The sequence below is a fragment of the Gopherus evgoodei genome, chromosome 1 (assembly GCF_007399415.2).
Source record: "Gopherus evgoodei ecotype Sinaloan lineage chromosome 1, rGopEvg1_v1.p, whole genome shotgun sequence".
NCBI classification, from domain to species: Eukaryota; Metazoa; Chordata; order Testudines; family Testudinidae; genus Gopherus; species Gopherus evgoodei.
Window position 1 is genome coordinate 241,560,766 of NC_044322.1, and position 14,755 is coordinate 241,575,520.

The window sequence follows — 14,755 nt, forward strand, 5'->3', positions numbered from 1 at the left end:
ACCGGAGCACACCGCGGGGCTGGCTACGTGCTGGAAGGGGGTGGGGAGACCGGAACACACCGCGGGGCTGGCTGCCTGCTGGAAAGGAGGAGGGGGAAACCGGAGCGCACCGCGGGGCTGGCTACGTGCTGGAAGGGGGTGGGGAGACCAGAACGCACCGCAGGGCTGGGGGGGACCGCGAACCTGGCGCCCTGCACTAAAGTATCCCTAAATTCTCAACAGGGTTTTCTACAGTCAGATATATCACTGCTGCGTGTTACCTGGGAAGAGAGGGAGGGTCTTTTACAGCAATGTGGATTCCGCCCTGGCCCCTATGCAGCTTGTCTGTGTGCAGCCATGGTCCCCCCACCCCTCGCTGCAAAGTGGATCGGACGAGTTAGCCTGACCGGGACAAGGACCACGGTGGCTCTCCCTATAAACTTGCGAAAGCACATTGGCCACGCTCTGGCTGCAACTTTTCAAGAGATTACCGAGGCAGATTACAGAGACATGATAGAGCAAATCAATGGGCTATTCCACGTTTAGGCATGCATGCAGGCAGCCATAACCCCAACCGTCCTCTCCCAAAACATAAAAATCTGCTTACCCCAAGCACGCTCCTCAGCTTCTTCCTCACCAGCAACTTCCAGCTGCTGCGACTGGCTAGCCTCCTCCTGGCTTGAGAAGAGCTCCTGGCTGCATGCCTCCTGGGACTCCGGGGTGTCTCCCTCCACCCCAGTAGCCTCACTCTCGGCTTCCTCTACACCCTCCCCCACTTCTCCCTGCTCTGAACTCTCCATCGTGCTCCTAGGATTGGCAGTGGGGTCACACCCAAGTATGGCATCCAGCTCCTTGTAAAAACGGCAGGTTGTGGGGGCAGCTCCTGAGCGGCGATTTCCCTCACGGGCTTTGCAGTAAGCACTCCTCAGCTCTTTTATTTTGACCCTGCACTGCAACGCGTCCTGTTCATGGCCCCTTCTCAGCAAGGACTGTGATATCTGCCCATAGGTATCATAATTTCTCCGGCTGGAGCGCAGCTGTTCTTGCACAGCTTCCTCACCCGAAACACTGATGAGGTCCTGCAGCTCGGAACTGTTCCATGCTGGGGCTCATCTGGGGCGTGGAGGCATGGTCGCTGATTGATTGAATGATTGATTGCACTCCACACCTGGCTGAGCAAACAGGAAGGGGATTTTTAAAATTCCCAGGGCATTTAAAGGTGGGGTCAGCTGAGCCCAGGGCAGTGTAGTGTGCATGATTACCAGAGAGGCTTCTAAGGTATGCTGGGATACCTCCTTATACCCCAGAGGTCAATAAAAGCGCTGGTGGGCGTCCACACTTGCTGACCAGTGCTGGAATCCCTACACCCGAGGCTCGACCGGGTGTACAACCAGCACTGCAACCAGGGAGTTGCAGCGCTGGCCGTGCTTTGCAAGTGTGGCCACATCCTAAGTTGCAGCGCTGTAACCCCCTCACCAGCGCTGCAACTCTCTAGTGTAGCCATGGCCTTAATGTTTCTATTTAAGTCTGATATGTTAAGGGATGGAAATACAAAGTTAAAAATCTACAGTTCCATCCTATAGGACATCATGTAATGCCCAGATGATTATTGTTAAATTGTTTGCATATTTATGTTTCCAATTTAGGTTAAACTGAATTTTAAAGATGCATTAGATTTTTTTTTTACTGAAGGCAACTTGTTGCTTTAGTACCCCTAAGAACAATAGGAATTACCAGTCATTTTGAAAGAGGGTGGTTTTTTATAGAATTGTCTTAAGATTATTCTTCCGCCTGTGCTGAAGGAATAACTTTCACTTATGAAAAATGATGATAAAATGTGACCATTAATCTTTAAAAAATTATTCAAATATCACCTATGCCCACAGTTTTAGTGAGTTTTACTTTACAGGAAGTATGAAGAGTTTGCTTTATTTTGTTATGAAGAATATTCAGCCCAAAGAAAAATCTAATGCTAAATGCTAAATTTCTGAAAGGTCTCATTTTTTATTAATTTTAACTTGTAAACAAATTAATGGATGTACTTATAAATTCTCAGAAAAGTCATTCAGTACTCAAAGAAAAAGTGTTTTAATTTTGGAGAGCATATGCTTTCTTTGTTACACTAAAATATAACTCTCTTTGCTATAATAAAAAGTTTGAATCCCTGCTTTAAGAGCATAATTTAGCTCAAACATATCTATGGAGCCAGAACTGTCTCCTCTGTAGTACCTGGCTCTATTTAATGTTCTCAATCCTCACACTTTATAATCAAGCACATTTATTCAAAATTGTAAAAATAGTGGAATTATTTTGTGATTGGATACTGTTGTTAATATTTAACACTTATTAAATGTACAGATGGGATTTTCAAAAGTCCTCCACATTGACTTATTTTTGCTCCCTTTAAAGTCAGCGGGAATTTGACCATTGATTTCAGTGGGAGTACAGCCATGCTTAGTGCTTTTAGAAACTCCATTATAAATCTTTAAGGTACTTAACAAATACTGTGTGCTGTGAGGATTAATTAGATAATGAGACAGGTTTTATTATGATCCTTATTTTACAGATGGGGAAACTGAGATAGAGATGTTGAGGTCACAGAGTGAACCAAGACTGAAGGTCAGACAGTGAGTGATGAATGAAACTGGGTTTAGGACTCAGGCTCTGTCTACACTTGGGATTGAGAGTGTCATTCCCAGCTCAAGGAGACATACTTGCACTAGCTGTTGTTGAGCTAGTGTGCTGAAAATAATAGTGTAGCTGCAGTAGCATGGCCAGAATATTGGGCTAGCTGCCCAAGTATGTAACCATGTGATCAGGATGGATTTGTATTCAGGGTGACTAGCTTCTCCTGCTGCTACTGCAGATATGCTAAACTTTTGTGCACTAGCTCTATGAGAATGATCACAAGTATCCCTCTTTCAGCTACAAGTGTTGACACATCCTCAGTTGTGTGTTTATCACTGGACTACACACACGTCTCTCTCAGAACCCTCCTACTCTTGTATTGTAATTATGAAGTTTTGAGGTGTTTGTACCTAAAACTTTTGGATTTACTTTTCTTTTTAAAAAATCTCTTTAGTGGGAGCATTACATGCAATGTGATGGGAGTCCTGATCCAGCTGTGCCCCAAGAAATTAATACTTTCATGAGCTTGTGGCAAGAAAATAAAAATGAGGATATTGAGTTTGTGATCAAGAAAGGAAACCAAGTGCTAAATGTAAGTGTTAAAATGATATTCTTAAGGTTCTTGGTTACCAATAGCTTACAAACCTCAAAATGATCCTGTATGCCCCTTTGTTTGGTTCTTTGCCTGTAATTGATCATCATCTGAATCATAAGCAATTTTTGTGTGTTGGTCTTCCTCTGATATGCTGTCTTTGCTTTCCTTCATTATAATTTTTTTATTAGGAAACAAGAAACATAAGACCATTGATCCAAAAACTCTAGTATTCTGCCTTTCAGGAGTTCATATATATAATGTTTGTAGAGATGGATCCAGTCAAAATTCTGGATCCAGACACCCTCCCAAATTGATGAAAGTTTCATCACGCTCCAGATCTGAACATTGCTGCTCATGCCATCTGTAGAAGCTTCAATGTAAAGGAGCCTCCATTCCTACCATTCATCTAGTCAATCTAGCATTGTTTTACATGGTATGAGCAACTCAAATGCCTTCTTCACCTTTGGAACAAATTGCTTATACTCAGAAGCATGTAATCATGTGGACCAGGGATGGGCAAACTACAGCTGCGGACTGGATCCGGCCTGTCAGGGCTTTGGATCTGGCCTGCAGGATTGGCACCCCCATAGTTCCGTACCCCCTCCTGCACCCCAACCCCCTGCCCTGAGCCCCCTGTCGCACTCCCTCCTGCACTCCAACCCCTTGCCCTGAGTCCCCTGCTGCACTCCACACCCCTGCCTGCACCACTGCCCTGAGCCCCCTCCTACAGTCTGTACCTCCTCCTGCACCCCAACCCCCTTCTCTGAGCCCCCTGCTCCACCCCGCATCCCTTCTTCACCCCAACCCCTTGCCCTGGGCCTCTTCCTGCACAGTGCACCCTCTCCCACACTCCATCCTGTGTACCCCAACCCCCTGCCCCAGCCCTACATTCATGGCCCTGCATGCAATTTCCCCACCCAGATGTGGCCCTCTGGCCAAAAAGTTTGCCCACCCCGATCTAGACCTTCATTATAACCACTCACAGTATTTGACTTGTAGTGTGATCAGATTCACCACCCTGCACTTTAAGCAAGGGGGGCTGGTTTGTCTGGCTGGCTGGGAGAAGAGGGTAGTGCTTTCTGGCTTGGGGTAGGATGGGAGACATAAAACTGCTGGAAGAGCTGTCAGTGCGGTGGATGACTCACCACCTAGGAATGAGGGGTTTAAAAAGGTCAGCCTGGGCCTGGCCCCTCCCCTCATTCACTCTGGAATTGGTAAGGCCTCCTCAAGGGAATTGCTGGAGGGACCTCTATGAAAAGGGGGGGAGCTGGTGGAACCCCTTCAAAATAATAATAATAATGGCTGGAATTGGAGGAGCCTGGCAGTGGATGTGCTGGAGGGACATAAATTTTTCACCTGCACTGCAGATTTTATCCGCTGGGTTAATCCCAGACATCTGTTTGATAATGAAGTTGCGGCCTGATTAAATCTGTATCTAATGTTTCCTGTCATTCTTTTGGCATAGCCAGACAATGAGCTAGTATACCAATATATGCCATACCAGAAGTTCTCTAATGGCCCCTTCATTTTCTAGAGAATTTAAGCTTTCATTTAAAAAATTACAAATTTTCTAGCCCTGTGCATATACAGATAGACTTCCTGAAACAATTGTTCTAAAAGAAGCAAGAACTTCTGTATTTATATCAATGACCACTATCAATGACCACCAATATCACACTGAAGACATGGTGACACTCTGAATGCTAAGATTTCGCCATTTACTGCTGATCATTTTGGAGGATCGTTCAGCTACTTTAGTATTAGGAATGTAGTTTGAAATGGGTTGACTTGAGCTCACCACTTTTTTACTTCTATTTTAATTCCTGGCCTCCAACTTCCTTCAACAATGCATCTTTTAGGTAGCCTGTTGCATTTCAGGATTGATTTCTGAGGCACTGATACTGGAAGTTTGAATATACAGCAATAGTAAATGTGGTGTGCTGCCTCTACTGTGGTTACTGACATCTTCTGGTAATCTTAAATTACTGTGGTTATGTGTTAAATAGGTTTGTTAATATTTCCCCAAAGTAGTGACATTTCTGTAGAATGAATGAATAACTGATTGATGTAGATGATCATAATAGTACAAACAAAGGGATCTAGATGCTTCTCTCCCTGTGTGCATGTAATTTCTGTTGACATTAATGAGTGTAATTTACAGATGAGAGAAGAATATGAAAGATCATATCAAATAGATTCAAATTAGTTTACAGTAAACATCAGACTAACAAATACAATATTAAGGGATGACTTTGCTAATACAGCAATATCTAATAAACATTTGACATTTAATCTCGGGCAAGCATTGTTACATCAGGATAGAGTAGTGTTAGTTTGTTAGATGTGCTAAATATCATCATCTTATTGCAAGCAACTGTGTCATTGGGGCATTTATCTAAACTTCCAATTTTGGTTTATCCTGTAGATTAAAATTTTGTTGACATATTTGTTCCTATTCCATTTTTTAAATTAAAATTTGAGATTACTTTTAGCAGAAGAGAACTTTGTCCAGAATTAAGGCTATAAGCATAGCTTTCCATTAAAATCCTGATTTTGACCAACCCCCTCCCCACACTACAGACTTTGTCAAAACATGGTATGCTTGAAATTTCTCATGTGTGTTCTTCTGTGAGAGGGGAAATGGATAAATCATTCTTGAGATATGACAGTTTAAATTAGGGGAGAATTCAGATTATAATGGACATCTGTAGGTGCGCATTATAGTTCAGGTGACAAAATAGATTTGATTATAAGCAAATGGCATTCAATAAAGCACATTCAGTCTCCAAGAATAAGGAAAATTCATGTGAAGAAGCCTTATAACTGTCAATGTTCTTCTGATGGCTGGAGTTGTACGGCATCATACTCACACAAATTCAAAATTTTCACTTACAAAAATAGCATAATTTACAAAATTAGCACCAACATCACCAATATAAAAAATCTATTTTTGTTATGATGGGACCTCTAATGTGAAAACAGGGAACTCGGAGTATATCCCAGTATTCTATTTCCAGGAAACTAAGCAAATACATTTTACTTTGAATCTCCTCTAGTCTGAGGTGTAAGAGTCTTGGTTCATGTTCAAAACATAGATCTCCAAAATAGAATTATAGAACTTCTAGAGAAAGATATTGCTTAAATTCATGGCTAATCACTCCAGTTAGTGGAGTTGTCATGCCAGCATCCACACATATAAAATGATGTCTGGAATTGCTAAGCCTCAGGCCAGAAACTTTGTTGTCTGTAGACAGCACTACGTTATGAGCCAACCAAAAATCTCTTATTAGCTGTGTAGCACTTGTTTCAGATCCTACTGGATGTCCCTGTCATAGCTGTGATGAGTTTAAAAAATAATAAATATTTTTTTATGAAAACCTGGAACAAACAGACCAAAGAAACAGAAGTGTAACTCCTGTCTCAAGCAGAGTTTCTGTGCCCTGAAATTTTTCTTGCTCAGTAAGTCAGTCCTGCACTGAATGCAGGAGGGATCCTGTGAAAATAATAGTATGGGATGACATAATTAAAGACTGTATCATAATATGTATGTACAAAGGGGCTAAATTAAGGTTGCACAAGCAACCTTAATTCTGACATTTCCTAATTTTGAAACCTTAATACCGTTCTTTTCACATATGTTCTTTTTAGATGTATAATAGAGAGAGAATTCCTGTAACCAATATTTGTGTATATGCAAAAGAAGCAAGTTCAGCTCATATTTTAACAAAGCACAGGATACCGTATATATGATATCTGAAATCAAAAGAACAGAAATCATTCTTCCACTCTAATCCCTGAAAAAAGGAAATTAAACTGCTATGATTTGATTGTAAAACTAATTTGGAAAACTTAATGTCTTTTAGTTAATCGAGAAGTTGAATTTTCTATTATTGGACACACCGCCAAATGAGCTAATGGAAGAGGTAATTGTTCAGTACCAGGAGTCAATTCTGGAATTGCAGAGTCTTCTTCATCAGAAATACAATGAAGCAACAGAGCACCTACTTAAAGTAAGTAAACTTTGTATTTTAGTTGTTAGTCTTCAAATGTTATTCATGAAATATCAAGGGCAATGGGAAAGTAACAGTTTTGTACATTAGGTTAATTGGCAAAAGTGACTTTTTTTACACTGTGATACAGACTATTGTGTAAACTTCCCCAGCTCAAACATAATCATGTACTGGACTGATGTTTCTGAGGCCTTCTCCTTCACAGTGTCTGAGGTTAGAATTTTTAAATTAACCTAAGGAAGTTCTGTTCAGTGGGAACTGGGTTGCACTGTGATTTGACACTAAGGGAATTAAGAGGTCTTTGAAAATCCTGGCCTTAACTGTCAGCATGATTTAAATTAGCAGTAACCATTGATTACACAAAAATTTAGTGATTAAATGCAAAATATTAAGTTGTTAAAAGAATCTCTGACAGTTCTATCCTAAGAACTTATGGTTTGCTCAACTTTTTAATCGTTCTTAGTGCAAAGACAATAGCAGTTCTGTCATCAGTGTCAAGTACATCAACTCCATCCTAGTTTAATTTAGAGTAATATGCTGATTTGTTTTTTGCAGAAGGCTAGTACTTTTGCAGATTCTGACAGTGGAAATATGGATGTGGTCATAAAAGATAAAAATATCACTTTCTGTATTTGGGGAAACCTCAAGAAGAATGCAAGGTACAGTACAAAAGTGACCTTATTTCAAATTAGCTCTATCTTTGTACATCTCTATGGAATAAAGACTCAGGGCCAGTTTCTGACAACCCTTATTCATGTTGAGTAGCACTTTACTCCACAAGTGGCCCTCAACTGCCTGGAGGAAGTGGGGAGTGTGCCAAGCACTGGAACTCTGGAAGACAGCTGTAAGACTGCCTTCTGAGGACTCTCTTGCAAGCCGTAGTGTAGGGGGTCTGCTGGGGGTAGGATGGCTATATTGGGGCAGGGTTGCAGCACTCTAGAGTGTTAGGACAGCACTGCAGCCTATAGATAAGGCAGCCTAGGGAGGCTTCTGTAACTTATGCCCCCCAGAACAGTTTACATTATTCTATGTGCGGCAAAGGAGCCTTGAATCAGGAGAGCATAAAAGTGGCTTGATGTTATGTTAGCATCCTTCTATTGGGCACAGAATATGCTGCACCTTTTAAAGCCCAGCACAGAATCTCACCCAGTGTCCCTACACAAAACATGGAGGTTTATGTGTGGAAGATTTTATAATTCTAGCCAATATTTTCTTGTATTAAAATGGGCAGAAGGAGAGTTCTCATTTGAACAGATCTCTGTCTGCTTGGTCAGAAATGGGACCTCCAGTCATACTATGGCAGGCCAAAGATGCATGGGGGAATAAGGCCCAAGTTCTTGGGTATCTGATTTGACACAGAATTGATCTCCTTCTGTTTGCCTTTTAGTCCTTTTCCTATGGTGGTACAGAGGCAGATGATGCTCTTGTTCTCCTAGCTTGGCTCTCTTTACCTTAAGTGCCTCCTCATCTTGTTTGTGGAAACCGTGGAGAGGGACTTAATAGAGACAGCAGCTGTATTAACCTATGCAGAAATGTGCCTAATAAATGGGTCCAGTTTACCTGTGAGGATGCTATATAGAACAGCTGACTCCTTCCCTTCTCTGCCTGGCCAGGTTCCTTAACTGCATGCAGAGCTCTAGTCTTTTAATTCTGTTTTAGCTATCTTGGAGAGGCTGGTGGCAGCTCTCTGTGCTGGGTGAGCATGTGATGACCATCTAACTCATTTTTCCAGTTTTGTTCCCCAAACTGTGACACATGGTAAAAGGCAACATAGGGGCCTGTATTACTGTGATAAATGTACTGGAATATTGAAGTGTGATGTACAAATTATTATACTGACTTTACTAGATAATTCTTTTGTTTTAATTCTCTGTTTACAGATTCAAAAATCATATGTTTTGTGATGCAGAAAATGGATTTGATCTTCCAAAGACAGTGGCCACAAGTGATGTTGCTGTCCGCATCTTGCACACTCATTATGATCATATTTCCCCACTACAACGCATTCCCAAACAGCATTTAAAGATGCAAGCCCTAGAAAGCAAACCAGAATTAACTGTGCTTTATGATATGAAAGAAGAAAAAGAAGAGGAACAAAAGAGTGGGGAAGACAGTGACCTGGTAATTGAAAAGGAATCTGATGGAAGAAAGGTAAGAAAGATGCCAAAGGTACAGCATGGACAGTGCTGTCAGCTAATGCCTAGGTGCATAATATTAGCACCTTAACAGATCTTTACATGAATCCCTTGTGCCTTAGAAAACAAAAAAAAGTTCTTAAAATGTTTATTCCCCTTATAAAAGAATTCCTCCTTTTTGGAAAAGGTCTTGCAGTTGAGTTCATTATAACTAAAAATGGGCCTACCTCAAAAGTACTAGCAGTTCAGTATGGATAAACCTGGAAAAGGTAAGAGAGCAAATCCTGAGATCTTAACTCAAGTTTATCCAGATGTAGTTCTTCTTGAAGTCAACGAGAGTTTTCCTTGAGGAGGACAAAGTAAGAGCTAAATATCTCAAGATTTGTCCTATAGTGAATTTTTAAAACACTTTTAAACTGTAGTATCTAAGCACTTAGATACAAAAACTAAAACCAGATAGAGCCAAATTCTGTTGTTGTGTGCACCATATAGAATTTAGCTCCACAGTGACAAAACTATCCATAAGCACTGTTGCCACCACCAACTAAACAAAAAAACAAGACCAAACTAAATCAGCTACATGCCACATCACATAAAAAATACATTGTATCCTGAAGGTCACCAAACCCAAGCTCAGGCAGGCCCCCAAGACTAGAACATGACAAAGACAGTGACTCTCAACTGGAGAAGGCTCTGCGGCAGTCCTGCAGAATTCAAATCAAGGACCTGACAGCAAGAGCATCTCAGTCAATCTTAACTGCTGTGGCAGGATGTAGGGTGAGATACCAAAAACACTGAACCTTTTGTGTCAATTCCACAAAGACTTATATAACCAGTCTTCTGCCCACTCCAGTAGGCCATGGCTTGTTCCTTGAAACTATCCAAAGTATCCTAAGCCTTCTCCCTTCCCTATAGTCCCTCTCATTTCTGGTTATCTTCTCAACCACCCAGCTTTTGAGATCTGTTGGGTTTACCAAGACTGGCAAGCTCTGAAGCCACACAAGGTGTGAGATGAACAAATTGCAATTTTACAAATCTTTGGGGGCTATCTAGCTGCACCATCCATCGTAGACCACAAGTGAGGGAAAGTCCAGATTCTTAGGAATTTGAAGTAACTGTCCTCAGCTTAGGGCACAGCACACAGATTGCTACACCTGTTGGACTGCCATGGATCTTGAGAGATAGGGGAGGGAGAAAAGAAAGACCAGCAATCAGAGAGTAGAAATGACTGTTTTGATGGAAGGTTGTAGTAGGAATGAAGATTTGTGATTGATGTGGATGGGAGTGGGATTAGGGCACGGATAATACCAGATACTATTGTAAGACATCAGGTCATTCAAAAATGTTAATAAATATATTAGAATGAACTGATTCTGTTTACAGAAAATTCAGTTTTCAGAGTGAGAGCTGTATTAGTCTGTATCAGCAAAAACAGTGAGGAGTCCTTGTGGCACCTTAGAGACTAACAAATTTATTTGGACATAAGCTTTCGTGGGCTAAAACTCACTTCATCAGATGCATGGAGTGAAAAATACAGTAAGCAGTATATATATTACAGCACATGAAAATTCAATGTCCCACAAACCACATAGAGGAGTCCAGTGCTGTCAGGACAGTTTGAAGGGGTGCAGAGTAGGTTTTAGACTGGAATGGGTCTTTAGTCTCTGCATGTTGATGGTTTTTCCACTAGAAGGCTGGCAAAATACCATCTCTATCAATCTGAATCTCTTCCAAGTGAAATCCCATAGTCGAACAATGGCTTCTTTTGCTCTTAGTAGCTTCTATGGCTTGTAGGTTAACAGGCAGTTCTAAATTACTCTGATTCTGCTGCCAAATTTTCTAGATAAATAACTGTAAACTACCATTTTTACATCTTTTTTACAGTAGTGGTTCCTGGCCTTGTTGTGTCTCCCTCTACCACAATTGCGGCAGAGCAGTGCCTAAGGCAGGTCATCTCCACTCCCTGCTTCCTTTACAAAGGGTTACCAGTTTTGGTTCGACATATTCCTGGAGGTTTCATCACATGACATAATCTTTCATTGAAGATTAATCTTTAATTCCTGGAGAGTCCAGGACAATCCTGGAAGGTTGGCAACCATACTTTTATACCTTGACACATCTGATCTGTCTTATTGCCTTTCTCCTGTATTTTTCTGGCTTTTGCTTTTCATTCGTGGTTAAGCTCCTTACCTTGTTCTTTCTCCCACTCTTCTCCTCTCTCTTCCAAGTCTTGTTCCGTCTCCACCAATGTTCATTCTTTTCCTGTTCCCACCTCAGGGATCCACTCCTCCGAATGCAGGTTGCTCACCTGGGATATCTTTTATAGTTCTGTTTGCCCTTAGTTTTTTCCTTCCCCCATTTTTTTCTCTAGTTCTGTCCCTCTTTCTGCTGCTGCATGGTCTCTCTCTGTTCCCCTGCAGGGCAGGCATTCCATACAAGTCTGCAGGCTGCCTTTTGCCACAATTCCCGCACACAGTATACACGGAGAAGCACTTTAGCTCTGCATAGCGGAGGGGGAACAAACATGCAGAGAGTGCCCAGCTACTTTCCCTATTGCTTTGCTTCTCAGAAGTCTGGCACAACAGGGGTGAGGGCGCATCTAGGATGAAAATCCATAACGTACAATAACTATGTGAAAACAATGAAAGGTATGAAAAGTCTCATAGCGTAGGTACAAACGAAAGAGTCGAGATATCTGAGTTCTATGTTTGTTTCTATTACAGTTCCTATCTCTCATCCTGCATTAGCTTTCTCATCAGAAAAATGAGGCTAGTGATACTTAGTTCACACAGTGCTGTGAATTCATTAATATTTGAAAAGTGCTTTGGGATTTTTGGAGGAAAGCTGAAATAGAAATGCAATTAATTATTACACGTGTTCTCTCTATTGATATATTAATATGTAAAACTGATTACCTATTCTGACAAAATCCAGACTGCCTGAAACAATGTTTTTGTACCAAAACCTGGTTTTGTCAGCTAGGGGGGAAAAAAAAAAAAGTGCCATAATGATGCATTCTGGATATTCCTACGCTATGGCCCCATTCCTCCAGTGAGCTTCATGCATATCTCATTGCATGATGAGGACCTTACTCATTCTCCTGAGGTTCTCATTTTCACAGAGAAGCTACACCATTTTTAATTGCGCCTTTCTCACTGTATGCTAAAAACACTACATTTTGTTTTTGAACTAGAGTACCATCTCTTTCAAAGACAGCACTAAAGTCGATCCTGGTGAAAATGAGAAGCTAGAAGAGGAATCTGATAAGAAATCAGAAAATGTTAGCACCATTTCAGGAGGTACTCAGGTTTTACATGCAGTCTGGCATAATTGTATGTATTTTTAAACTTCTGATTTTACTCTAAGCAAACATTGGAGCATACAAAGCCAGTGTATATAATGTAGCACCAACACCTACATGGACAGAACAAAGATGACATAGATATTGCTCTCATTTTATATGTTTATAAAATATAATACATACAGGTGTCTTGAGATTCTAGCTAGTATCTGTCTTAGGTGAATATGGTTCTTCCTTTGTTTCTGAATTAGGCTGAGATTGTCAGTTATTGAAGCTTATGCATAACTGGGAACCCAGGAATAGTTCCTTACTTAAACATATACTTAAGTAAGGTGCTTAAGCACTTAGCTGAATCAGGGCCATAATCCCAGGAAAGAAACCAGTGCCAGTTGTAGTCTTTTTTCTCATATAAATCAGCCATCAGTTTCGCCAACACTTTTAGATCCTTTAGTAAAATCATTGATTTATTTCTTATACTTTCTTCTAAAACAAGATGACTGTGTGTTGTGCAGCAATGATTATCTGAGCTATAGAGCCTTTTACCTGTTTAAAAGAGCTTTCCTGTGGGTGCTGCCCCAGCAACCAAACTTTCAGGTTCACATCTAGGGATGACCCAGGTAGGTATTTCCCCTGGGATTTTTCCAAGGAGTGGATTTTAGGCAGTCAGCTCTCTTAAGCACCTTTAAAAATCCCAGGCTTAATATTAACTAAGACCTGTGCCAGGAAATGGTATAATTATCTGTATTTATTTAAGGTCTTTTTTCTTCATCATTTTAGTGTGAAAAATATATGTAAAGAGCAAAGTGTCTTCTGTATCTTGAATATGTTTTTACAAGTGATAAAAAAGATCTAAGTGGTTTAGCTTGGGAGAACAAGTATTTAGCTTCATTTAGAAGAAGTTTAAATTTTTTTAATTAAAAAAAGGAAAGCCAAAGTTGTAGTAAATAGTACAGTGGATTTACTACATAGATTAGTATACTATTAAGTATACACAGAGCTTAAATCAGGGGTCGGCAACCTTTCAGAAGTGGTGTGCCGAGTCTTCATTTATTCGTGCTAATTTAAGGTTTTGCGTGCCAGTAATACATTTTAATGTTTGTAGAAGGTCTCTTTCTATAAGTCTATAATATATAACTAAACTAAACTATTGTTGTATGTAAAGTGAATAAGATTTTTTAAATGTTTAAAAAGCTTCCTTTAAAATTGAATGAAAATGCAGAGGCCCCCTGGACTAGAGGCCAGGATCTGGGCAGTGTGAGAGCCACTGAAAATCAGCCCGTGTGCCGCCTTTAGCACTCGAGCCATAGGTTGCCTACCCCTGCCTTAAATTGTTGTATGCGCACAGTATACTAAAATACTATATATAACATGAGCATATATAATATTCATATAAAACTAGCAGCCCTTTCCCATCTCACTCTAAAAAAGACCTGGAAACACATCACACTTGACATTTTTAGTTTGTTTATATTTTTTAAAAATGAGATAATCTTGTCTTTTATTTAGTAAGTTTTATAGTACAGTTATTTTTTCTTGTGTTATTGAAGAGAGTAAGTGGATCCTCGTAATAAATTGTCTTCCTTATATTATGATACCTAATAACAAATTTTTCATGCATTTTTGAACATTGCTAGTGACCATCCAGCCACCTAAATGAGTATTATTAGAAGGTGAAAATCCTATATTATTTTCTTTAAGTGCTTAGAACTTTTAAAAAACATTCACCATTGGAAAGTCTCTTAAGAATTTTGGCAAGGAATTTCCTCTACTCCACTACTGTGGTTTCTCTAAGGAATTTTGTTCCACAAATTGATCCCCCTCCATCTCTTATTGTGTTAAGCATCTTCCTTTTCTAACTTCATTTTGTGGCCCTATGTTTGCCTTACATGCATACTAACCCCTGTAGGATTTTATATAACATAGGGGCCAAGTTCTCCCTGTTAGTTATGACCAGTGCAACCTCACTGACTCCAGACCAGATTCTACTGTCATTTACTGTTCTGAAACTCCATTGCGTTTATTGAGGTTGCACAGATTATACAGAAGACCCTGATTCTGTAGGTGAATCTGCTTGAGTGGACCCATGAAGTCACTAACAGCATCAGGA

General features: G+C 40.5%; 1 protein-coding gene across 5 annotated transcripts in view; it reads left to right on the forward strand.

Annotated features, from left to right (window-relative positions):
- The window catches only part of CASC1 (cancer susceptibility 1), a 41,794-nt gene that overhangs the window by 15,334 nt on the left and 11,705 nt on the right, over nt 1-14,755 (forward strand). For 2 of the 5 annotated variants that reach the window (XM_030541139.1, XM_030541158.1), the window contains exons 5-9: nt 3,062-3,199; nt 7,066-7,212; nt 7,768-7,871; nt 9,093-9,363; nt 12,541-12,679. In XM_030541139.1, the coding sequence (XP_030396999.1) occupies nt 3,062-3,199; nt 7,066-7,212; nt 7,768-7,871; nt 9,093-9,363; nt 12,541-12,679 (799 nt within the window). Of the gene's footprint in view, nt 1-2,545; nt 2,607-3,061; nt 3,200-7,065; nt 7,213-7,767; nt 7,872-9,092; nt 9,364-12,540; nt 12,680-14,755 lie in introns of all 5 variants that reach the window. The other 3 variants (XM_030541167.1, XM_030541148.1, XM_030541174.1) reach the window with 3 other exon arrangements.